The 26,713-nt window shown below is 47.8% G+C and overlaps 1 protein-coding gene across 1 annotated transcript in view; it reads left to right on the forward strand.

Moving 5' to 3' along the window:
• c16h1orf159 (chromosome 16 C1orf159 homolog) overlaps positions 1-26,008 on the forward strand; it is a 40,047-nt gene extending 14,039 nt beyond the window's left edge. Inside the window, exons 3-9 of the mRNA XM_038773540.1 lie at positions 3,815-3,899; positions 6,672-6,773; positions 9,458-9,523; positions 9,654-9,788; positions 13,141-13,166; positions 16,565-16,595; positions 24,865-26,008. Of these exons, the coding sequence (XP_038629468.1) occupies positions 3,815-3,899; positions 6,672-6,773; positions 9,458-9,523; positions 9,654-9,788; positions 13,141-13,166; positions 16,565-16,595; positions 24,865-24,947 (528 nt within the window). The 3' untranslated portion in view covers positions 24,948-26,008. The remainder of the gene's footprint in view (positions 1-3,814; positions 3,900-6,671; positions 6,774-9,457; positions 9,524-9,653; positions 9,789-13,140; positions 13,167-16,564; positions 16,596-24,864) is intronic.
• Positions 26,009-26,713: the final 705 nt, after the last annotated feature.

A 26,713-nucleotide genomic window follows, 5' to 3' on the forward strand; every position in this document is an offset into this window, starting at 1 on the left:
TCGCTAGAAAGGGCATCACGGTGGCACAGTGATTAGCACTGCTGCCTCACGATGCCGAGTGTTCAAGGCCACTGTCCGTATGGAGTTTGCACATTCTCCCCCTGTCTGCGTGAGTTTCACCCCCACAACCCCAAAGATGCACAGGGTAGGTCGATTGGCCACAATAAATTGTCCCTTGATTGGAAAAATAAATTGGGTACTCCTAAAAAATATATATATTTAAAACTATCACTAGAGGAAACTAATGGGGCTAAAGCCAATAGGTCCCCTTAGCCTGGCGGGATGCATCCTAGGATATTAAAGGAAGTAGCTCCAGAAATAGTGGATGCACTGGTGGTAAACGTCCAAGAATCCTGGAAAATTGTCAATGTGCCACCGTTATTCAAAAATTCAGTAGAGAAGGAGGCCATTCGGCCTATCGAGTCTAAACCGACCCTTGGAAAGAGCACCCTACCTAGGCCCATGCCCGACCAATATCCCAGAACCCCCCTTACCTTTTGGATACTAAAGGGCAATTTAAGATGGCCAATCCACCTAACCTGCACATATTTGCAGTGTGGGAGAAAACCGGAGCACCCGGAGGAAACCCCCGCAGACACGGGGAGAATGTGCAAACCCCACATAGACAGTCACCCAAGGCCGGAATTGAACCTGGGTCCCTGATGCTGTGAGTTAGCAGTGCTAACCACTGGGCCAGTTGAAACTTGGGGTAATCAAGAGGCTAGAATTATCAGGGTGCAGATATCTTCCAAGTGTTAGGGTGTACACACAGGTGTAGCGGTAAGTCACTGGACCAGTAATCCAGACGGCGTGTTAATGCTCTGGGTACACAGGTTCAAATCCTGCCATGCAACTGATAGAATTTTGTTGCAATTAATTGAAATTGAAAGCTAGTCTCAGTAATGGTGACTATGAAGCTATCATCAATTGTCACAAAAAAGAATCTTGAAGTGTTGCAGAGCTGAAGAAGGCTGCAAGGTAAGGGAGGAGTGAGGCAATGAAGGGATTTGGAAAGAAAGATGAGGTTTTTCAAAGGGGATGAATGTGAAGCCACAGAATGTCAGCAAACACAAAGTGTGTGAAACGTGGCATGAGTTCAAATACAGGTAGCAGACATTTGGATGTGGGTGTAAGGTGGGAAGAGATGGCTAAACTGTACTATATTGATTTGGGAGTTGTAACATAAGAATAGCAGAAAGGTTGAGAGGAATACTTGGGAATATCTATAATGCAAAGAACCAAGAACAGCAGAGTAATACGGCTTAGACAAGAAACGCTGCTCACGCAGAAGGTCCAAGAAAGACAACCGGGATGATTTGAGCAAGTTTAAAGAAAGGACGCAGCTAGAATACCTTTCATGACTCTGTACAGAAGTACATGAAACAGAAAAGCAAGGATGCACTGGGGAGACGCAAGTATGATTTGTCACAGAAAGGCAAACGGCTGATTAAACCAAGCTGGCTTATTCAGGTACAGTTTTCAATGTTGATGTATTCTGACCACAGTTGGTGGAAGGAGTGGGAGAGACAATTGGAGTGGGGAAGGTTAAATTCATTTTGAGCAAGTATACAAAATGTATGGCAGTGAATCAGCAGGCCACGTCACATCTCCAAGGCGCTATTTACTGGCCTCTTCGTGCCTGACTTGGTGACGCGACGCTTGAGACATCATGCAAGATTCAGGGCAGCACGGTGGCACAGTAGTTTAGCCCTGCTGCCTCACGGCGCCGAGGTCCCAGGTTCGATCCTGACTCTGGGTCACTGTCCGTGTGGAGTTTGCACATTCTCCCCGTGTCTGCGTGGGTTTCGCTCCCACAACCCAAAAGATGTGCAGGCTGGATGGATTAGCCACGCTAAATTGCCCCTTAATTTGAAAAAAATTAATTGGGTACTCTTTTTATAAAAAAAAAAGATTCAACTGAACCTTGCAAGACATCCGGACTTGTATCTCTCCCTCACCGGGCGAGATTCAGATCAGCATATTTAAATCAGTCATATGGTTCATTTAAAAATGTCTGCGCCAGATTAGAAGCACAGATAGAAACATAGAAAATAGGAGGAGGCCATTCAGCCCTTTGAGCCTGCTCTGCCATCCATTATGATCATGGCTGATCATCCAATTCAGTAGCCTAATTCTGCTCTTCCCCCATATCCTTTGGTCCCCTTCGTCTAAGTGCTACATCTAACTGCTTCTTGAAAACATGCAATGTTTTGGTATCAACTACTTCCTGTGGTAATGCATTCCACAGGCTGAACACTCTGTCCACCCGTCCCGTATCCTCAGACTGTGATCCCTGGTTCTGAACACACCCACCATCGGGAACATCCTTCCTACTCTATCTAATCCTGTAAGAATTTTATAGGATTCTCTCGGCAGCCGGAAACTAATGGCCTCCCCAGCAAGTCTCGACCTGGCATCATCAGGGTGCCCAAGTGGCAGTGCTAAGTTGGCAGGGCACTGCCAGCATGCTAGCATTGCTGTGCCCAGATGCCAGAGTGGCACTGTCAGGACCTGAGGGTGGCCATGCCCATGAAAGGGGGACGAGGGAGGTTATGCAGGGTGGGTAGATGAAGGGCGGGTATGAAGGGGCCCCATAAAGCCTGAAAAGTGGGGATCTCAGTGACCCCATAACATGGTATCCTTACTAGCGGGGATGGGGGAAGCGTAATGCCAACGCAGGGGCTGTTTAGCACAGGGCTAAATCGCTGGCATTGTAAGCAGACCAAGGCAGGCCAGCAGCACAGTTCGATTCCCGTATCAGCCTCCCCGAACAGGCGCTGGAATGTGGCGACTAGTGGCTTTTCACAGTAACTTCTTTTGAAGCCTACTTGTGACAATAAGCAATTTTCATTTCATTTCATTTTCATGTATGGGGGTGATATTGCCCGTGGGTGGGGGTCGTGTAGGACCTCGAGTTCACTTAGCGATCAGGGCACCTTTCAAAATGACTGCCCAATCTCTGAGGAGTCAGTCTGGCTTCCCAGTGATGAAAACATTTCTTAAGCGTGGGATAGACCGGGGAGAAACTCCCCAAGGCCCAAAATAATGACAGATGTGGATCTCAGCCAAAACACCAGCCAATTAAGGGGCAATTTAGCGTGGCCAATCCACCTAACCTGCACATCTTTGGGTTGTGGGGGCGAAACCCACGCAGACACGCGGAGAATGTGCAAACTCCACATGGACAGCAACCCAGAGCCGGGATCGAACCTGGGACCTCGGTGCCGTGAGGCAGCAATGCTAACCACCGTGCTGCCTTCTTCGAAATTTTTTGATTGACTTCCCCCCCCAAAATTATTTTTCTCTCCCCCCACCAACACCTTACTGCACCACCTCCAACAGTAGAGTTTCAGACAATCAAACAATATATAATTGCCCATTTTACATTACCACCCAAGCCTTTTCTATCCAGAATTACTCAAATGTTGTCTAGCTTTCAGCCTGCAGAAATTTGTGAATAATTGGCCAGGTTAATGTGTATTTCTGTAACATACTTTCTGTGATGAATTTGCTGCTGAACACATTCATTAGTGGCTTCATAATTTAGATTCTTAATAAAGCTGCCATAGATTCGGAATAGCTTCTGAATGCCAGAAGGTATATTCATCAGCCTGGCCAATAATAATCCCTCAACCAACATAATCAAAATAGATGATCTGGCCATTATTTCATTATTGTTGGTGGGAACTTGCGGTGTGAAATTGGTGCCGCCCTTGCAAAAGTACATAATTGGCTGTTAAATGCTTTGGAATTGCCGAGGGTTGTGCAAGGCACTATGGAAATGCAAATCTTTCACTTTCTCTGTCTTTTCTAGATCCCACCAGTTGCTCTCACTGAATGCTGCGCAGACCTCTTTGACGAATCTGGCCTTTGTCCGCAAAACAGCTTTTGTCATCCAGGTACATTTTCAAAATCGCAAAATTAGTAACATCAGTCCGCAGAACAAGGAAACATCTACTTTTTGATTTGTTCTTTGCTCCTTAGCAAGATAAGAAATATTTATATTGGAGAATGAAGCACTTGGCTTTGTCCAACGCCGGCATCTCCACATCACTCAGCTTTGAATATACCTTCTGGCCATGTTAACTATTCCCAGCTCGGATATTTGCCCCAGAAGAACATCCCCCTTGTGAACCAGTCTTTTCCGTTTCTCACAGCACACATCTTTGTGCCTAAGCGAGAATGCAAATTTAGCGTTAAAGTAATGCAGTTTTACTATCTATAAGACCATAAGACATAGCAACAGAATTAGGCCACTTGGCCCATCGAGTCTGCTCTGCCATTCAATCATGGCTGATATTTTTCTCATCCCCATTCTCATGCCTTCTCCCCATAACCCCTGATCTCCTTATTAATCAAGAACCTATCTATCTCTGTCTTAAAGACACTCAGTGACTTGACCTCCACAGCCTTCTGCGGCAAAGAGTTCCACAGATTCACCACCCTCTGGCTGAAGAAATTCCTCCTCATCTCCGTTTAAAGGATCATCCCTTCAGTCTGAGATGGTGTCCTCTGGTTCTAGTTTTTCCTACAAGTGGAAACATCCTCTCCACGTCCACTCTATCCAGGCCTCGCAGTATCCTTTAAGTTTCAATAAGATCCCCCCCTCACCCTTTTAAACTCCAACGAGTACAGACCCCGGGTTGGATTCTCTGCCGGCGGGATGCTCCGTTTTGCCGGCAGCCCGGGGGGTTTCCTGATGGCATGGGGCTGCCCCACAATGGGAAAGCCCATTGGCCAGCCGGTGTAACGGAGCATCCTACCGGCGGGGTGAAACAGAAATATGGCGCGGCGGGACGGAGAATCCAGCTCCCAGAGTTCTCAACCTTTCCTCATATGGCAAGCTCTTCATTCCAGGGATCATTCTTGTGAATCTCCTCTGGACCCTTTCCAAGGGCAGCACATCCTTCCTTAGATACGGGGCCCAAAACTGCCCACAATACTCCAAATGGGGTCTGACCAGAGCCTTGTCTATCCTCAGAAGTACATCCCGGGTCTTGTATTCTAGCCCTCTCGACATGAATGCTAACATTGCATTTGCCTTCTTAACTGCCGACTGAACCTACACATTAACCGTAAGAGAATCTTGAACAAGGACTCCCAGGTCTACACCTGCTAATAAATGGAAATTCACTTTTTATTACCACCTTGCTTAGTTTAAATTATTGGATAATCCAGGTTTTTTTGAGCATGTAAAGCCCTTGAATTATAAGGCATCAAGCAGCAAGCTGAGTCGACCTAAACTAATTATTAGGACTCGCATGTCGGAGAGTCAGACAAAAAGAGTCCCTTCAGCCCATCACATGTCTTAGTTTAGCCACCTTTGGTGGCAGGATGAAGTTCTAACCCAGGGGTGGGCAAACTACGGCCCGCGGGCCGCATGCGGCCCGACAAAGGTTTTTATGCGGCCCGCCAATGAGGTGCCCGGAATCATAACCGCCATTTTTGAAAAGCCGCCGGGGAAAAGCCGCTGAAGTAAATGCGCTTATTCAATAAGCGCATTTACTTCAGCGGCTTTTCTCTGGCGGCTTTTCAAAAATGCCGGTTATGATTCCGGGCACCTCATTGGCGGGCCGCATAAAAACGCGTGTAGTGGGGTGGATGAGTGGGGCTGTCTCATTGGTCGGTTTAGTTGGGTGTGCGACCAATAGGAGTCCAGGTTACAAACAATAAGCCTTATTATTGTTTGTAACCTGGACTCCTATTGGTCGCACACCCAACTAAACCGACCAATAAGGCAGCCCCACTCATCCACCCCACTACGCGCGTTTTTATCGTTGACTCGGCTAGGCTGTGCTTCTGTCAGTGTTAAGGATCAGCACAAGCAACTTGACACCTGATTTCAACAAACTGGTAAATGACTGCAGTCAGATGCATCATTCTCATTGAAATTGTTCTGTTACTTACTGAGTTACTTTGTTTTTCAAATAAATGTGCTTTTTTTTCTTTAAAGACCTTTTATTTTGGCTATTTAAAATATTAATTATTTTACTTAATATACTATGCGGCCCTTTAAAATTGTGAATTTCTGAATGTGGCCCTTGCATGGAAAAGTTTGCCCATCCCTGTTCTAACCTATTAGTGCCCAAATTATTACATTTACAAATCCTTCCCAGAATTAATACCAACATCTCTCTTCCTCCATTTCCTTCCTTATGCTGAACTAGCAAAGTTGTACTCCTGTTTGAATAATTTATTGTACACAAAAGATGTGCAGGTTTGGTGGATTGGCCATGCTAAATTGCCCACTGGTGTCCAAAGATGCACAGGTTAGGTGGGTTTATGGGAATAGCACAGGGGAGTGGGACTGGGTGAGGTGCTCGTTCAGAGTGTCGATAGGCAGAATGGCCTCCTTCTGCACTGTAAGAATTCTATGGAGACTAATTGTGTCTTCACACCAGCCATGAATTAGCTACCTATCATTGAGCCATAAAAATAGTTAGCTTTTCTCAAGAGTTTGCAAAATCTTTGCCTTGGTGTCAGAGTTTGCAATGGTCCAGGGGCCAGCTCGAACTCCATCAGCATGTCGTTGGGTCGGAAAAGGGGGATTAATTATAACCTGATAGCTCAGTTGTTCAACTGAAGTGCTGTATTAAGTCCTCCCAGTAAGCTGAAAAGGATTGCTGGTGTTTGCATCAGCACATGTCTCTACACTCATTGTCAATTTTCAGGCTGTTACAGATATTGGTTTAAGAATGGAAGTACCACCTGCATCAGGTGCTTTAATGGAACTTTCACCGATTCCTCGAACAATCAGACTGAATGCATTAACTGTGAGTAAGCAACAAAGTATTGTTACATTCATATGACTGAAGTTTCAGGTCATTGACAACTTTGTTTGTACACTAGCAGCTGCCAGTCGGGGTTATCTGTTGAAGCCCTCCGATAATTCCCTGCACAAAGCCTGGCTGTCTTCTTGAGAGATGCCCATTGAGAACATTTAAAACTTCAGTCTCTACAGTGGGCAGAGGACTATGTTTCTGACCAGAAGACAAAGTTGGCTTTCCAAACTCCGATGTTAATAATAATCTTTATTATTGTCACAAGTAGGCTCACATTAACACTGCAATGAGGTTACTGTGAAAAGCCCCTCGTCGCCACACTCTGGCGCCTATTTGGGTACACAGATGGAGAATTCAGAATGTCAAATTCACCTAACAGCACGGGCGAGATTCTCCGCAAATGCGGAGAATCGTAAAGGCTGCCGTGGTACAGGCCGTGACCCACGGCAGCCTTCACAGCCACTTCCGGGGTCGATTCTCCCCCCCCGGGCGAGGCTAGGAGTGCGGCCCCATGCATCACGGCAGCGCGGCCTTGATGACGGTCATCAAGGCCGCACGTCAAGCATCACGCCGGCATCGGCCGCGCATGCGCAGGTTGGACAACGCCAACCCGTGCATGCGCAGTTGCCGTCTTTTACCTCAGCCGCCCCGCAAGACATGGCGGCTTGATCTTGCGGGGCGGCGGAGGGAAAAGAGTGCGTCCGTTACGGACGCACGGCCCGCGATCGGTGCCCACCCTTCGCGGGCCTATACCCCCCCCTTGGCACGGCCGTGGTACTGCCGTGCCAATCGGGCCCCCAGATGCCCCAAACGGGCATCTGCCGCCCGTTTCACGACGGCAACGAGCAGGTGTGTTTGCTGCCGTGTTGAAACGGGCGTGAAGGCCTGGCCGCTCGGCCCATCGGCCTCGGAGAATCGCCGCTCGCCGTAAAAAACAGCGAGCGGCGATTCGTGGCGTGGGTCGGGCGTGGGTGGGGAGAATAGCAGGAGGGCGTGAAAAATGTCGGGAGGCCCTCCCGCTATTCACCCACCCGGCGTGGGGGGGCGGAGAATCGCGCTCCACGTCTTTCGGGACTTGTGGGAGGAAACCCACGCAGGCACGGGGAGAACGTGCAGACTCCACACAGACAGTGACCCAAGCGGGAATCGAACCCGGGATTATTGTCACAAGTAGGCTCACATTAACACTGCAATGAGGTTACTGTGAAAGCAACAGAGCTGACCACTGTGCTACCGTGCCACCCGTTCGGACTGGTTGGGCAAGTTTTGCCAGTTGTGCTGGTCAACAAGGGAATCAATATGTAGTTGTAAAAAACTTACTGGACAAGTAGCGGGATAAGACCTGACTTGCACAGAAGTGGGTGTTGTGTTTTCATCTTCTGAGGAGCAGCAGACCAATAAACCTCTGGGCATGACCCAGACTTGTCGGGTTCTGGACAGCCTTCTTTGAAGCAATGTCTAATGTTGTGGGGGTGAGGGTGGAGTCAAGACCAAAAGTGGCAGTCTTTGGGATTTCGGACCAGCCAGAACTCACGATGGGGAGGGGGGCCGATACCCTAGCACTTGCATCCCTAATCGCCCACTGGCCCACTGAAGAATCCTGCTCGGCTACCGATCAGCAGCACCACCCAAAGCTGCAGACTGGCTGGCCGACCTGTCGGAATTTCTCCACCTGGAGAAAATCAAATTCACCATCTGAGGGTCGGAGGAGGGCTTCCACAAGACGTGGAGGCCAACTTGTTCCAGGACCTGGTGAAGCCAACAGCCAACAGAGTGAGGGGAGGAGGGGGGAGACAGGAGAAATAGACCAAGACGACAAGGGAACAGCTAAAACGAGGGGTGGAAGGAGAGGGAGGGCAGTGCTAATTGACAGGAGGGAGGAGGGGAAGGGGGGAAGGAACTAAAAATACATAAATAGACAATAATGACCTTTTGTAAACTATGTATAAACAGCAAATTTCCAAAACAAAATTTCTTTTCAAAAAAGAGACTTTATTGAAATAAAAGAAATGAATGTAGTTAGTTTCAGACTTTAGTGACTACTCTCATGAAAATTGTCTTGGTTTTCTGATGTGACTGGCGGCGAGGTTCAGTGTCAGTAATTTAAAAGCGTGTTGTGAAAAGTTTGCATTCATTCTGCTATCAATGCAAGGCCATGAACCAAGTAGCTGTTGTTTAGAAGATAATGTGAGCTTTGTCATTTGAAAGGGTTCAGTTGTCTGTTTCCAAATGCAAAACTGCTGGTCTTAATTAACATTTAATGGAAATTAGAAGCGTCGGAACATCAAACCTTTTGGCGGAGAAGATCAGCAATATTTCCTCAAATTGCATGTCGACCGCTGGAAACTCTGATTCGCTATTGAAGTCACAATGTTTTATGCTTTCTCCTTTATACTACCCATCCCAAAGCTTCCAGTTCAATGCTGGAAACCAGTCTACTCCATTCATATGGGTTCAACATATTATTGTGGTATGATGCACAGCTGCTAGAGTGTGAGAATTGCACTTTGGATCTCATTTATTAATTCTACATCCAATTATAATTCCACTTTTACAACACCGTACACCAAGAAAACGGTGCAACTTCCTCAGGAAAAATTGTCCTTTTGAGAGTTCATTGTTTGGATGTCATTAGTATTGTATGAATTTCACACTCATTAGTTTTTCTGCTACAGCACGTTCCAGCAGTGAAGTGAATTCGGCAAATGGCACCACGGTGGGCCCGGCCATCATTAAAATTGGTAAGAATATCAATTGCGAAAAGCATAGAGGTTGCCATGAAGCTTCTCGCCGTTGCTTAAGTAACATCATTTACTCAACACCAACAATAAGTGATTTCTCCATCTCTTTCGTCTCTTTTATTTTATGAAGGAGGACCGGGAATAGCTGCTTCATTATGTCTGGGAACGCTATTTATCAGTTCATTCTTCATTCTGTCTGTGGCTGCATTTTTCTACCTCAAGCGGTCCAACAAACTCCCACATTTGCTCTACCAACGAAACAAAGGTGAAGACTTTGTTTGTACTGGTTTGTTATGGTTGTTAAGAGTCTTGTTCCAGACGGATGAGATTGAACAGTTTGACAGTTTAAATTGATCCCATGCTCATTTGACTGCGATCATCTAGCTCATCTTGTATTGATATTTCATCATTTCACCCTCCCCCAACGCCACTTAGTAGGAATTACATAACTGCATTTGATCTTCCTTCCCATCCATCTCGTTTCTGGCCCTTTTTTAAAATAAATTTAAAATGCCCAATTAATTTTTATTTCCAATTAAGGGGCAATTTACTGTGGCCAATCCACCTACCCTGCACATCTTTGGTTTGTGGGGGTGAGACCTATGCAGACATGGGGAGAATGTGCAAACTCTCAACGGACGGTGATCCAGGGGCCGGGATGGTGACCCAGGGCCGGGATCGAACCCGGGTCCTCGGCAGCGAGAGTCGTTTCTGGTCCTAATGATATCACAACATTGCCACTTAACTCAGCCACGTGTTTGTGATTTTCCTCCCAAGTCTTCATCCACCTCGTGCTCACGTCCGAATAGTTGTCAATAGCTTTTTGGAATACATTATACTGCTTGGTCATCTTTTTGGATTTAAAGAAAACGGCCTTTGATTCCTGCCAATTAACAAAAGCAGCAGTTGGTGGGCCTGCACAGGAATTGGTATTCAACTTGACCCCTAAGACAGCTAAACGCCATCTCCATCATATTTAGTGTAGAAGTTTTTGATAATCACGGGACTTAAGGCCAGAAATTTTCGGTGTGCCAACCAAAGAGTGGGCGTGAAATACATTCCCACTGACTCCAGCTACCCCGCTGCCGATTTGCACTCTATGAGCGTTGATTGGCACTAGGCGGGACTTCTGCCCTCAACCAAGAGGATGTCCCGCCTAAGAAAACTGCTGGCCAATCTGCTTGGCTGGCCACTCCCCAGTCCCTGCAGCAACAGTGCTGCGGTGGACTGAAGGGGAACTGACACCAGGTGACCCGAGACCAAATCCGGGAAGTGGAGGAGAAGTTAACTCTCAGGGATCCCAGGGCAAGAAAGGTGAAGCCTGGGGCAGGATCGTGGGGGGAGGCCAGGGTGAGGAGGGAAGTTCGGAGGTCACTGGGACTTGAGGGGTGAGCGTTCCCAGTCAGAAAGGGGTCTCTGATAAGGATGCCCTCCACCACACCACTGTGGTATTATCATAAATGTAAGAACTGCAAGGGTTAATGAAATGTTTAAATCAGTCACTGGAGGGAGCTAGAGTTACAAGTATATAAAACATTGATGCTAAGCCTTGTGGGGAGTGAAGTGAAGAAGGTAGCTGGAGTATAGACTGCAGGAAAGATAGTGAGTGAGAGCAGATCATCGTTTATAATAATGTAGAGATTAGTTGTAGATGAGTGTATATGTTAATTATCAACTGTATATTATTAAGGAGTACGTGTCGAGTCCAAATTAGTAGTGTTAATAAAGTTATGGCTTTGTTCAAGTTAAAGCTATTTTGTGGTCTTTGTGAACACTACACTAATCATCCTGAATTTAGCAACAAAAAGAACCCCCCCCCCAATCCTCTTCCTGTCCCACATCTAATTTGGACTATTTCCGACCTTCTCCCATGGATCTTCCCGCCAGCCTAAACATTGAGGTTGGAAGAGAAGCGGACCTTAAGTGACCAGTAATTGTCCTCCCCACCTAAAAGCTTCCCAGAGTGCAGCGTAAAATGTAGGTCGAAGTCTATATTAATGTTCTGAACAAACTGTTAAAAAAACCACAGAAATTCTCAAATACCTAATATATTAAAATGTTAATATAGAAATTAAAACTCGTTTAAAAAGGGTACTATTCAGACACATTTGCATTGACAAAAGAAAATGAACAGTTGACATTATTTCCTTAGCAGCAAAGGCCAACAATCTCTTGGCAACCGTGAACTGCATTAAGGTGTTATATATTTGGCAGACAGTATGGAGCTTGATATAATTGGCACTGTAGATGTTCACTTTATGTTGTGCAACTTTAAGCTTCCATCTGAAACCGTTCAAATTAAGATACCTTGGCCATTTTAAAAATGTGACTTCTGAAATGGATCCAGAAACAGAGACGTGGTACCATCACTGAAATATAATTCTTCCCTTTGTTACACCCCACCCCTTTCTTTCCCTCGCTCTTTTTCTCCCGCCCCTCAGAATTGTTGAATTGTCTCACACTCCTTTCCCTATTTTTTATAAAAGTGCACAGCTTTGAAGGAAGGAGTAATATTCTACAAAATTGGATGCTGCAGTCGCCCAAGCAATTTCCTAAACCTGTGATTGATTAACACCATAGATAACAAATGCTGAATTTTATGTTACACCTACCAGTTTGAACTAATGATTTGTGGAAGTGATGCCAACAGATCGTGTCCAGTTCCAGCCCCAGGGAAAGTTGAATTCTACACCCCTCCGTTATGTTGAAAAGATTCAATGACTCACCGAATTATGCAGCACAGAAGGAGGTTATTTGGCCCTTACCTGGTGCTGCCTCTTTTAATAGAGCTATCCAATTAATTCCACTTCCCTGGACTTTCCCCATAGCCCTCTTACTTAAAGGGAAAACATTATTTATCTATTTCACTTTTGAGTTGCTGGTGAATCTACTTCCACTATCCTTTCAGGCAGTGCGACAATTCACGTGATTCTTTTTCTAAAAATAGGTTTCTTTGTGTAACCTCTTGTTCTTTAGCCAATTAAATTTAAATCTGTGGCTTCTAGTCACTGACCCTTCTGCCACTGGAAATAGTTTCCCCTTATTCACCCTCTCAAGGTCATGAATGGTTTTGAAACATCTCTATTCAATTTCCTCTTGGCCTTGCATGGAAGGCGAACAATGTCATCTTCTCCAGTCTCTCCACATAACTGAAGATTCTCCAACCCATGTGCCATTCATTCTACGTTCTAGTAAATCCTTTCCAAGATTTTGGCCTCCGTCCTCAAAATGTTGAACACAATACATTGGTTGAGGCCTGGTGTCCAGTGAAAAGGTAGCTCTTTCCCAACATTAGGAACTCAAAGCAGTCCAGTGGGTTACCTGGGCTATTTTTAAGCTTCAGTTTTAAAGTGTTGGCTCGGGTCTTCTCAATCGCTCAACCAGCTTATTCACAGATTTGATTTAGCTAAATGTTCTAGACCAGAAGGATCCCAGTTTAACTTCAGTTTGTACTGTGGTTTTGGCCAGGGCTGTAATGAGTTTACACGATAAATTGACCTCCAGTGAGTCACTCCATAAAGTGCTGTGTGTGGATATAGCATCACCATGTAGTTGGCATTGTCGGCCAGTCTGAACATGAGCATTATTACTAACGTGACTCTTATTGTTTTTTTCAGCTTCTATACTGCAGCCAAGTGAAATGGTAAGTGAAACTTAAAAGAAGCCCTTTGGGTTGTTCTATATTTAAGGTACCATGTAAATGCAAGTTGTTGTTATACTTGGATGTGTTCAATGAATATCGCTGATTTGCATTTGCAAGCACGATTTTCTTTGCCCCTAGTTGCTTTCGATAGGCGTGCTAGTGATCATCCGAGATTATTTGATTACTAAACAATCGCCAGTTAATCATCTGGTTACGGACAATCAAAGCAGATGCTTCCCCTCGAATAAAAGTATAAACTCCTGGAAAGACAATTCTGTAAAAAGAGTGGATATGTTCAGGTTTTAGTTCTAGGTTTTATTAATTTCTGGTATTTGTAATTTTAATTACCTACCTGGTATTTTCCATGATTGTTTGTTGACCATACCATTCACAGGTCATTGACAGTATAGATATGAGGGCTGTTTGGTTTGGTACATATGAACTTGACCTATATAATTGTTTTTCAAGTGATCCTCGTGGTTTCTGCCTCCATTCTTTCCCCTATCCCTGCCCTATTCTCTGTATTAATTATCGTGTATGTATGAAGAAGATTCAGAAAGCATCTTGTAATATTAGATGGTTTGTTTCAACATCCAAAGTATTTAGGCAAGGTAATTCCCCAAATCCAGAGTGAGCCTCCATTAAGATATGTCAGAAAGTGGTGCACCGTGTCTGCGTGGGTTTCCTCCGGGTGCCCTGGTTTCTGCCCACAGTCCAAGGATGTGCAGGTTAGGTAGGGTTACAGGGATAGGGTGGGGTGGGGGGGGGGGGGGGGGGGGGGTGGTGAGCCTGCCCTTTCAGAGGGTCAGTACAGACTCGCTGGGCCAAATGGTCTCCTTCTGCACTATAGGAATTCTATGGTTCTATTGGAAGCTATGAGGAGAGGAAACTCGGATTGTTTCTTTGGAACGACAGAGGTTGAGGGGCGATCTGATAGAAGTTTGCAAAATTAGGAGTGGCATGGACAGACTGGATCATCAGAAGCTTTTTCCCAGGGTGGAAGAGTCAATTGCTAGGAGCCAATTGCTAGGTTTAAGGTGAGAGGGGAAAAGTTCAGAGGAGCTGTGCGAGGGAAGTTTTTTTACACAGAGGGTAGTGGGTGTCTGGAACTCGCTGCCGGGGGAGGTGGTGGAAGCATGTACGATAGTGACATTTAAGAAGGTAGGATAGTGACAAATACATGAATAGGATGAGAATATAGAGATACGGACCCCTGGAAGTGTGGAAGCTTTTAGTTTAGTCAGGCGCATGATCGGCAGAGGCTTGGAGGGCCGAAGGACTTGATCCTGTGCTCTACTGCTCTTTGTTCTTTGTATAACCAAACCTGTGCACTTTGTAAAGGAAATATTAATTGCAAGATGCCGGGGTGGGATGTGCCATGCCCGTTTCCTGGTGTGGCCTGCCCCCGCTGGCAACAACATCCTCCATCGCGCCAGCTGGCCAATGGGGTTCCCATTGTGGGCACCCCCACGCGGGCGTGAGTGCGCTGCCAGAGAGGCGGAGGATTCCGCCGACGGAGAATCCAGCCCCAGGTATTTGTCCAAACCTCAGTAAAGATTCACTTGTTGGATTGCTGTCTGCCGTCTAACTTTGAATGTCCAAAGTTTTATCTTGCTTAAACCTGTCCTAAACTGACACACAGACCATGAGAACTAATTTTCAGCTGCAGCATGGACGGAAATCTAGGAGTAGTAGATCAGTCACTCATTCTGTGAAAAAATATTGGCTGCCTATTATCGACCCCACCACATCTACCAGCGCTAGCTTTCAGCTCTGCTGCAGTTATTAACTGCCCTCCCTCCTGTATACACATCCAAACAATAATTAGAAGATAAAGCTGTGGGAACAGCTGGGCAGGCCCTTGGAATTGGCATCCTACTCATATGGGGTGGCACGATGGCACAGTGGCTAGCACTGTTGCTTCACAGCGCCAGGGACCCGGGTTTGATTCCCAGCTTGGGTCACTGTCTATGCAGAGTCTGCACATTCCCCCCGTGTCTGCGAGGGTTTCCTCCAGGCGCTCCGGTTTCCTCCTACATATTCCGAAAGATGTGATTGTTGGGTGAATTGGACATTCTGAATTCTCCCTCCGTGTACCCGAACAGGCGCCGGAGTGTGGCAATGAGGGGATTTTCACAGTAACTTCTTTGCAGTGTTAATGTAAGCCTACTTGTGACAATAATAAAGATTATTATGACCCCCAACACAGACCTGTTTCCGTTTTGTAGTTTCACGATGCTTCCAGGCTTCACGTTGAGTTGCACGAGCTTAAATCAGTTACCCGTCATTTCCCTTCTGTTCATCCGTGGCCTCTGCTTTTGAGTCGTTCGGGTTCCAGGTCACGAACTCCCAGGTTGCGAACTCCCAATGTTCACTATGGTTCCAAATTCTCGGTCGGACACCTTTGTGCCCTGTCACCTGTGGAATTGGGTGCCTGACCCCTCCTGTCCTTCCTGCTCCCAGGCTTCAAACCGTTAACTGTCGTGGTGGTGGCTGCTCCTCTCCCTCTGGGTCTACAGTCCGAAAGCAAAGAGGGACCCAAGAAAATTTAGGAGGAACTTTTTGAGTGGTAAGAATGTGGGATGTGCTGCTTCAAGAAGTAGGACTATACAAGGAGAAAGGCAGAGAATTATTTTGCTAATAGAGTTTGATGAAGAGATTGTGACTGGGTTGGGGAGGCTTGAGTAAAGCAAACAAAAATGGCGTACGTGAGTTGAGCCCAGAGGTCTGTGTCTGTGCTGTAAACTCTATGTAACAGCCCTCCAATCGGAAAGACACTATCTAGCTGGGAAAGCAATGTGCCAGATACCATGGGACAGGCCTTTCTGTTTCAGGCAATCTTGCATTTCTGGAGTAATTCTGGATTGGAATGAAGTTGGGGGGCATGGGTCACCAGACTGTTGTAATCGTGTACAATAAAGGGAGGAGGCTATTCAAATATTCTGAATATGACCGCTCTTTTGATCGAGCCACCCAATTAGTCCTAACTCCACTGCTGCATCCCCGTCAACCTGCATTCCCCTCCGCTTAAGTATTTATTCAATTCCTTCCTTTTTTAAAACGACGATCAAATCTGCTTCTTGCCCTTTCAGATCATAATTTCACACAAACAATGCAACAGAGCACTGTGGAAGTGCAGGATAACTTGGCATTCTACCCGATCAGGAGTGTGCGCTAATTGTCATGGATATAATGGAATTTAGAATTGGTTCAGAGTCAGCTGCCTTCATTTGATCTGCTTGACAGCTCTCGGCAATTTATGTGCAAATGCTGTCGAACGTTCTCTCACTAATTCAGGCTATCATCAGTCCCTTTTTAATTCGGTGTTAATGTGATCTTGCAATAACTCTAATCAGTGGCATTAATGTGACTAAAGTTCTTCTTCAATTGTTTTACAGGCAGAAATGATGAGGAGCCCCGTTAGGTCAGGTAATGGACATGAAGTTAACAGATGGGGACAAGTTATTTCAGCCATGTGTGTAAATATGAAAGGGGGGGGGGGGGGGGGGTGCCAGGACGTGAGGTTTAACATACCGTATAATATTAACTGCTTTTCTAATCCTTTTGTGCATGTCAAGTGCATGATAATCACCCCCGTGTTCATAAAGTGTGGCTTCCTACATCTCTTTCCAATCTTACTCTCCCCACCCTCTCCTCCACCTCCAGTGGCAGAGATTTGCTTTGGCTGCTGCAGCTGTGTGTTGTAATCTAACTGCATTCAATAAGAACAATTTGGAGCATTGCTACACCTAACCAACCACGACAATATCTCTAACCCAGCCCCTTTGGTTGGATGCATGACTTTTTTTTTAATATGTATATTTTTATTAGTTTTGCATTTCTCATAACATGGCAAGGAGCATCCCACAATAATAAAGAGAAAGCTACAGAATGGGTATACAATAAAAAATAAGAACATGAACAGGTATGCAGACAAGGGTAACAGGTGTATAGATACGGGGTCCCTACCTTTTTTGGTCCCCAGTAATCGGTTACCGCAACCGTGCTGTATTCATTTTATACACGTTGCCTCCCGGTATTGAAACATACCAGGGGCTTGTTTGCCGCCACCGGCATGTGTCTTGGTGCTGTTGATGTGGTTCCACCCATGTGCTTCCTTGCCATTCAGGGCAGCTCGGTGGCGCAGTGATTAGCCCCACGGCGCTGAGGACCCGGGTTCGATCCCAGCCTGGGTCACTCGCTGTGTGGAGTTTGCACATTCTCCCCTGTGTCTGCGTGGGATTTCGCCCCCAAAGCCCAAAGATGCTCAGGTTAGGTGGATTGGCCACGATAAATTGACGCTTAATTGGAAAAACAATAATTGGTACTTTTAAAAAAAATATTCCTTGTCATCCTTGGCCCCTCTGATTTCTCGGCACTGCTTACTCTGTATCCTGGTTGGTGTCTCTCCCCCTTCCCCTTCTCCTGACTTCCCCCCCCCCCCTCTTTTCCTCTTCTGTCATCTGTTTTGATCCCAGCTTTGGCTGTTCCGAAACCCTGAAGACTGCCACTAGTGTTCATGGCACTCACCCCCTCCCCCAACCTTGGAAATGGCCTTGCTAAAGACAGTCCGGTATCTGACAAGCCTGGGAGAGGTCCAGAACATGTGGGTGTGGCTGGCCGGACCTCCCTGGCACCGTTCACGTTTGTGCGTGGCTATTACTTGATGGAAGCTAATTTGTCTGTGAATGTGGTTTCGTTCATTTCTTCTTTCATCCCAAAACTTATAAATGATTGGCTGGCAAAACATAATTTACACAACGCAAATTCTCTTTCACATCCCTTCTGTGCCGTTGATTCCCTGCTAGTTTTAACTAGGGTAGAGGTCTTCTGTGATGACTCACTATAACCTTAAACCACAGTCAATAAAAACTACATAGCTCTTTGACCGCAGACCAGAGTTTATCTAATTTATTAATTTTTTAATTTAACGTACTCAATAATTTTTTCCGACTTCCGGTGGCTGTGATGGATCAGTAAGCCACACATTTGGGAGCTCCCGTTTTAAAGAGATTTTTCGGCTCTTTTGAGAGCCCAAAACGGAAATTTTTCGACGTCTCCCGGTGGGGGAAGGTGTGCTGAACGACTTTCCCTGCAGTCCATGACTCGAACTTGGAGTGGAAGGGAGGAAAAAACAGCAGCAGCTCCTCAGAAAAAACGGGGGAAGGGATCCAAGATGGCCGCCGACAGAGCTCCAGAGGAATGGAGACTCTGGGCCCAGGAACAACAAACTGATCTCCTGCGCTGCTTTAAAGAATTCAAGGATGAAGTACTGAGCTCTCTGCAGGAAACGAACAGAAGGCTGTCAGAGATTCAGTCCACCCAGGGTGCTGCCATCAAGAAGTTGCAGACGCAGGCCATTGAACGAGAGGAGGAGGAGGCCGTGGTCCTCGTGAGTAAGGTGGAGGGGCACGAAGCACTCCACAAGAAGTGGCAGGAACGCTTTGAGGAGCTGGATCACCGCATGAGGCGGAAAAACCTGCGGATCTTGGGCCTTGCAGAGGGGCTGGAGGGATCGGACCTGACAGCCTATGTGGCTGTAATGCTGAATTAGCTAGTGGGGGCCGGATCTCTCCATCTGCCCTTGGAGCTGGAGGGAGCGCACAGGGTGCTGGCCAGGAGGCACAAGGAAGATGAACCCCCGCGTGCGGTGCTGGTGAGGTTCCACCGGTTCAGTGATCGGGAGTGCGTGCTGCGCTGGGCCAAGAAGGTGAAGAGCAGCAATTGGGAGAATGGGGTAGTGCAGATCTACCAGGACTGGAGTGCGGAGGTGGCTAAGCGGCGGTCCGGATTTAATCGGACGAAAGAGGTGCTTTATAGAAAAAAGATAAAGTTCGGAATGTTGCCGCCCGCGCGCCTGTGGGTAACTTATTTGGACCGGCACCATTATTTCGATCCCCGGAGGAGGCGTGGGCCTTCGTGCGGACGGAGAAACTGGACTTGAACTAGGGGTTGGGGGTTACGAGGTCGGCTGTAAGATATTAGTGCTGGATTCTGCTGTTGCTGTGTTCTCTTTTTCTTCTGTTGTTTTCTTCTTGTTTTAGTACTTTTCCAATTTTGATATGGTTATTTACGGAGGGGTTGTTCTGCTATGTTTTTGTTTTTGTGCTGTGGGACATTGTCTGGGCTGTGTATCTTGAGGGGAGGGTCGGGGGGGTATGTTGTATTCTATGCCGGAGTGGGGGTATGGAGTGGGGCTGATATTTGGGAGCTGCGTCAGAAGGGTGTGGTGGGGCAGTGCAAAAGCGCGGGCTTTCCTCTGGTTTCCCGTGCTGCGGGGCTGGGGGGGGGGAGATGGTGACGGGGGAGGCGGGGCCTTAACTGGTTCTTCCCCGCGCTGGAGCGGTGCCAGGAGGAGGGATAGATTGGGGGATGATCCCACTTCGGTAGGGGTCGGGCTATTGGCGGGAGTTTCCGGGGTCAGCAGAAGTCAGCTGACCCACAGAAGTACAATGGAGGACGGTTCGCGGCTGGGAGGGTTCCTAGCCTGGGGGGAAAGGGGAATACCGAGTTGCTGCTGGTAGGGTCAAGAAGGAGCTGGTGGGGGCTGGGGGGACAGAGGTGAGGGGTTGTCGCTATGGGGACGGGGTCGAGCAGGGGGTGCTGGCCTGGGGCGGGCAGTCAACGGGCTATGGCTAGCCGACGGGGGAGGGGGGCGGGACGCCCTCTGATCCGATTGGTCACCTGGAATGTGAGAGGGTTGAATGGGCCGGTGAAGCGGTCGAGGGTACTGGCTCACCTGAAGGGGCTAAAGGCGGATGTGGCAATGCTTCAGGAGACCCACCTGAGGGTGGCGGACCAGGTCCGCCTGAGGAAGGTGGGGCAGGTTTTCCACTCGGGGTTGGATGTGAGGAACTGGGGAGTGGCGATTCTGGTGGGGAAAAATGTGTTGTTTGAGGCATCGGAGGTGGTGGCGGATAAGGGGGGTAGGTATGTGATGGTTAGGGGCAGGCTACAAGGAGAGAAGGTGGTACTGGCTAGTGTGTATGCCCCAAACTGGGACGATGCGGGCTTTATGAGGCGTATGTTGGGACGGATCCCGGATCTGGAGGCGGGAGGTCTGATCATAGGGGGGGACTTTAATACGGTGTTGGATCCTTCACTGGATCGGTCCAGCTCTAGGACGGGTAGGAGGCCGGCGGCGGCCAAGGTACTGAGAGGGTTTATGGATCAGATGGGTGGAGTGGATCCATGGAGGTTTGTAAGGCCGAGGGCACGCGAGTACTCTTTCTTCTCCCACGTACATAGGGTCTACTCTTGGATAGATTTCTTCGTGGTGAGTAGGGGACTGATTCCGAGAGTGGAGGAGGCCGAGTATTCGGCCATTGCAATCTCCGACAATGCTCCGCATTGGATAGAGTTGGAGATGGGAGAGGTGCGAGACCAACGTCCGTTGTGGCGGTTGGATGTGGGGTTGTTGGCGGAGGAGGAGGTGTGTAGGAGGGTCCGGGCAAGTATTGAGGGGTACCTTGAGGTGAATGATACGGGGGAGGTTCAGGTGGGGATGGTCTGGGAAGCCCTGAAGGCAGTAATTCGTGGGGAGCTGATATCTATCCGGGCACACAGGGAGAGGAGCGAAAGGAGTGAGAGGGATAGACTGGTGGGAAAGATGCTGGAGGTGGACAGGAGGTATGCAGAGGCACCAGAGGAGGGACTGTTGGGGGAGAGGCGCAGCCTGCAGGCTAAATTTGATTTGCTGACCACTAGAAAGGCGGAGGCACAGTGGAGGAAGGCACAAGGGGCAGTGTACGAACATGGTGAAAAGGCGAGTAGGATGCTGGCTCATCAGCTGCGTAAGCGGGATGCGGCTAAGGAGATTGCTGGAGTGAGAGATAAGAGTGGGAATGTGGTGCGGAAGGGGGTAGAGGTGAATGAGGTCTTCAAGGATTTTTACGGGGAACTGTACCGGTCGGAGCCAACGGGGGAGAGGAGGGGAATGGAGAGGTTCCTTGACGGGCTTTCTTTCCCGAAGGTGCAGGAGGAGAAGGTGGAGGGGTTGGGTGCGCCGATTGAGCTGGAGGAGCTAGTTAAGGGGATCGGGCAGATGCAGTCAGGGAAGGCACCGGGGCCGGATGGGTTCCCGGTGGAATTTTATAAAAAGTTTGTGGATCTAGTGGGCCCCTTGCTGGTTCGAACACTCAATGAAGCGTGGGAGGGGGGGACTTTGCCCCCGACGATGTCACGGGCGCTGATCTCGTTAATTTTAAAGAAGGACAAGGACCCCCAGCAGTGTGGTTCATACAGGCCCATATCTCTCCTCAACGTGGACGCTAAGGTGCTGGCAAAAATCCTGGCCACCAGGATAGAGGACTGTGTGCCAGGGGTTGTGCACGAGGACCAGACAGGTTTTGTGAAGGGAAGGCAGCTGAACACGAATGTGCGGAGATTGCTGAATGTCATTATGATGCCGGCGATTGAGGGGGAGGCAGAGATAGTGGTGGCACTGGATGCGGAGAAGGCCTTCGATAGAGTGGAGTGGGGGTACCTATGGGAGGTGTTGGGGAGGTTTGGATTTGGTGAAGGGTTCATTAGATGGGTAAGGCTGTTATATGAGGCCCCGATGGCGTGCGTGGCTACGAATAGGAGGAGGTCGGAGTACTTCCGGCTTTACCGAGGGACCAGGCAATGTTGCCCCTTGTCCCCCTTGTTGTTTGCACTGGCAATCGAGCCGCTGGCGATGGCATTGAGAGATTCAGAGAGGTGGAGAGGCTTGGTGCGAGGTGGAGAGGAACATAGGGTGTCGTTGTATGCCGACGACCTGTTACTGTATGTGGCGGACCCGGTGGGAGGGATGCCGGGAGTGATGGAGTTACTAGCCGAGTTTGGGACCTTCTCAGGTTATAAATTAAACTTAGGCAAGAGCGAGGTGTTTGTGGTGCACCCTGGAGACCAGGAGGAAGGAATTGGTAGGCTCCCACTTAGGCGGGCAGGGGAGAGCTTTAGGTACCTGGGGGTGCAAGTGGCCAGGGACTGGGGGACTCTCCACAAGCATAACTTTACCAGGCTGGTAGATCAGATGGAGGAGGAGTTCAGGAGGTGGGACATGCTGCCATTGTCGTTGGCGGGGAGGGTGCAGTCCGTCAAAATGACAGTGCTTCCGAGGTTCTTGTTCCTTTTTCAGTGCCTGCCCATATTTATCCCCAGGGCCTTCTTTAGGAGAGTGACTAGCAGTATTCTGAGTTTTGTGTGGGCACATGGGACTCCGAGAGTGAGGAGGGTGTTCCTGGAGCGAGGAAGGGATGGAGGTGGGCTGGCACTGCCCAACCTTCTGGGGTACTATTGGGCAGCTAATGTGTCAACCATCGGTTCATCCCGGGGTGGCAACCATCGGTTCATTCCGGGGAACACGGATGGGGGATTCAGGGGGTGGCAAAGGGCGGGCATCAGCAAATTGAGGGACCTGTTTATTGGCGGGAGGTTTGCGGGCCTGGGGGAACTGGAAGATAAATTTGGCCTTCCCCAGGGGAACATGTTCAGATACCTGCAGGTAAAGGCGTTTGCTAGGCGACAGGTAGAGGGATTCCCTTTGCTGCCCTCGCAGGGGGCGATGGACAGAGTGCTTTTGGGGGTGTGGGTAGGAGAGGGGAAGGTGTCTGACATCTATAAGGTAATGCAGGAGGTGGAGGAGTCGTCAGTGGAGGAGCTGAAGGCTAAATGGGAGGAGGAACTCGGGGAGCAGATAGAGGACGGGACTTGGGCGGATGCCTTGGAGAGAGTCAACTCTTCCTCCTCATGTGCGAGGCTTAGTCTCATCCAATTTAAGGTGCTGCACCGGGCCCACATGTCCGGGACTAGGATGAGTAGGTTCTTCGGGGGTGAGGACAGGTGCACCAGATGTTCGGGGAGTCCTGCGAACCACGCCCATATGTTCTGGGCATGCCCAGCACTGGAAGAATTCTGGAAGGGGGTGGCGGGGACGGTGTCGAGGGTGGTTGGATCCAGGGTCAAACCAGGGTGGGGACTCGCGATTTTTGGAGTTGCGGTAGAGCCGGGAGTGCAGGAGGCGAAAGAGGCCGGTGTCCTGGCCTTTGCGTCCCTAGTAGCCCGTCGAAGGATTCTGTTACAATGGAAGGATGCAAGGCCCCCAAGTGTGGAGACCTGGATCAGTGACATGGCGGGATTTATAAAATTGGAAAAGGTCAAATTTGCCCTGAGAGGATCAATACAAGGGTTCTATAAAGGATGGCAGCCTTTTTTGGACTTCCTGGCTTAGAGATAGGTAACTGGGTCAATAGCAGCAGCAACCCGGGGGGGGGGGGGGGGGGGGGGGGGGGGGGGGGGTGCATTATTGTAGTGTTTATTCTGTAACTTTATAGTGTGTTAATATGTGTTGTTGTTAAAATGCTGGGTTGTTCATGGGGATGGGGCGAATGTATATGATTGTTAATATTATTGTTATTTTCGGTATTTTACTAAGGTGCGTCAATGTTGTATAAAATCAAAATTTCTCAATAAAAATTATTTTTAAAAAAATAATAATTTTTTCCAATTAAGGGGCAATTTTTTAGCGTGGCCAATCCACCTACCCTGCACATCTTTTGGGTTGTGGGGGGGCGAAAGCCACGCAGACACTGGGAGAATGTGCAAACTCCACACAGACAGTGACCCAGGGCCGGGATTCAAACCCGGGTCCTCAGCGCCGTAGGCAGCAATGCTAACCACTGTGCCACCGTGCTGCCCAGTTTATCTGATTTATTAATGCTGTTCAGGGAATTTGAGCCTTCACTCTTCCTCTTCCTCTCCGCCGTCCTTATGCTTAGGTTGCTGGTGAACAATGTCAGGGGTGAGCTGCTAATAATTTGGTGCATTTAGATCTGTAACAAAGCCAAATGAAGTTCCATCAATAGCAGCCGGGGGTCCCATTCGCCTGTGTATCCCAGCAACATCTTCTAACAACAGTGGCAATTTTGTTGTCCTGTTAAGATTTATCGGCAGATTTGGAAGGTATGAATTCCATCCATAACTGTACATGAGTGTTTGATGTCAACTATTTGAGCTTGCAAGCGCTGGTTTGAACGGAATTTGCAATGGAAAGAAACATTACATTGAGCATATTGATTACCCTGGTCCTCCTTAATTGTATTTCCAATTCCAATGTAGAATGCCCCTTTGACATGGAGCTGGAGAAGCTGTTGCTGAATTGATTGTATCTCAGACACACTCCCGCTGCAGTGTGGCTGCTTGCTTGTGTTCTGAATTGTCCCCCTTTGCCCTGCAGAGGAGGTGACCGTGCCTCCGCCAATCTCTGTGGTAAGATCCATATAAACCACTGGGAGGGAACTTTGCCCATCACCTTGTTCCCACTGGCCTACATTGGTAGCCAGTCCACCAACACCTTGGTTTTAGAACTCTTACCTTCATGTTCAAATCCTTCCATGGCTTTTTTTTCTTCCCCAGTTACACTCGTGGGAAGTGCCTTTGGACATTTTGTTATTTTAACTGCACTATATGAATACAAGTTACTGTTTTCTATCCATGAGCAAGAATGAGATTTGATGGTACCTGAAGTAGATGTGAAGGTTGAGGTTCTGCTGACTCCTTAGTTGCACAAAGGTTTTTATGCAGGCTGACAATTTGAACTCTTGTGCTTGCCATGTTAATAATCTGCTCAACCAAGAACTTATAATACAATTAATCACTGGCATGTTGTCCCTTTCTGTTGTCTAATTTGTTCACTTTTCTGCCTCTTGTATTTCAGTGCGAAAGCAAAGATACTCAAGAAGAGAAAGACTCTCTGCTTCTGCAGCTTCCTTTGCATCCGCTGCCATAAGCGATGTATGATCCTGCCCCATCTACTGTGTGCGTTCAAGAAATGGTGTTGTTTTGAATTTGTGCATCCCTGTACTGAAGGACATCATTGTTCTGCTACATTGCCTGTGATGGGGGCTACTTTCCAGATCGCTTGTTTTATTGACACGCTGTTGGAGATGCATACTGCAGCAAACCTGTACAAACAGGTTCTCTGCCCTGTCTGGCATGGACTGTTCATTATCATTGGGCTTTTCACCAGAGTCAGAGGTGACATGATGGTGAAGCCAAAGGTTAATATGTAACAGAGGAAAGCATCAGTTTATTTCCCAGGTGGGTTTACATCGTCCAGCTGTTGGTATCCAAGACCAACTGACCCGATTTCTAATCTTCACCTGGATTCTTTCTAACTCCTCCACCTTCTTCAAATACTGCCAAACTTAGTCGAGAGTTTGCATTTTCTCTCTCCTCCTCTGAAGGTGCTGACGTTTCCTACGATACCATTCCACTGGCATCTCCAGTGATCATTGTTTAGGTGTTGAACTTGGATCAGAGCAGACTCTGTTTTTGATTGTGATTTGAGACAGCTGATCATCTCCTCACCTGATGTTCATGCAAACAATTTTACATTGTGCCAAATGATATCTTTGCATTGAGATTTCCTAACTCTGAACAGACCAGGCATTCTAGTATATATCATTTTCGTTTCACACCGGATTGTGTCTCTGAATGTAACTAGAGTTTCCCCATTTGGGGCAAATATTCCCTACATTTTGTGATCAGACAGCAGAAAGGGTAGATTGGTGACATGAGCTTTTAAGTTCGCCAGTCGGAGGCATGGGATGGTAGTCTGGCGATTTGGTATTTTGCCCCTGCCTAGAATAAATATGTGTGTTTTTCCCATTGTGCTACCATCTATACTAGTTTTGAATTTACACCTAATGGTTTCACATTGCTAATCCAATATTGCACATCGTATTAGGACAATTTAAGATTCTCGAGCACGCTGGAACAACTAAGATGCACAATATCTTGCTTTTTTAAATAAATTTAAAGTGCTCAATTATTTTTTTCCAATTAAGTGGCAATTTAGCATGGCCAATCCATCTAACCTGCACATCTTTGGGTTGAGGGGGTGAGACCCGGGCAGACACGGGGAGAATGTGCAAACTCTACACAGACTGACCCCAAGCCGGGATCGAACCTGGGACCTTGGCGCCGTGAGGCAGCAGTGCTAACCCACCACGCCACCCGCACAATATCAACTCCCAGTAAATATGAAAATGAGTTACGGGGATCCGAGCAGATAATTTACAATGTTCGTTACAGTTTCTGCATGGCGGTTGTCTGTTTATTTGTTCTGTAGGGTTCAATCACCTGGGGTTATTGAGGAGATGAGGACCCGCCTTAATGTTTCAGTCCATGGAATTATGTGGTGACTCCTGTGTTCAATAGCAAATGTAGACCAGCTGTTTGTGCACTTGCTCAGAACTGAGCTCTTCCCCTCCCTTCAATGTTTAGGCTTTGGGTTGAGTGGCTCGCTCCTCCGTCTTATGTGTCTGTGAAATCATTGGAAGATTGGTCCTCGGTTTTGTGTCGAAAGCTCTGCTAAGATTATACAAAGCTGCACTGTGTGCCAAACAGGGAAATTTAACTTGTGGCTATTTTTCCCCAATGGGCCAATATTTCTTTCACTTATTGAACTGAGGAGATGTTAAAACGTAAACACCGAGGGTGGGATTCTCCGACCCCCCGCCGGGTCGGAGAATCGCCGGGGGGGGGGGCGGCGTGAATCCTGC

This window comes from Scyliorhinus canicula, chromosome 16, assembly GCF_902713615.1.
Source record: "Scyliorhinus canicula chromosome 16, sScyCan1.1, whole genome shotgun sequence".
NCBI classification, from domain to species: domain Eukaryota; kingdom Metazoa; phylum Chordata; class Chondrichthyes; order Carcharhiniformes; family Scyliorhinidae; genus Scyliorhinus; species Scyliorhinus canicula.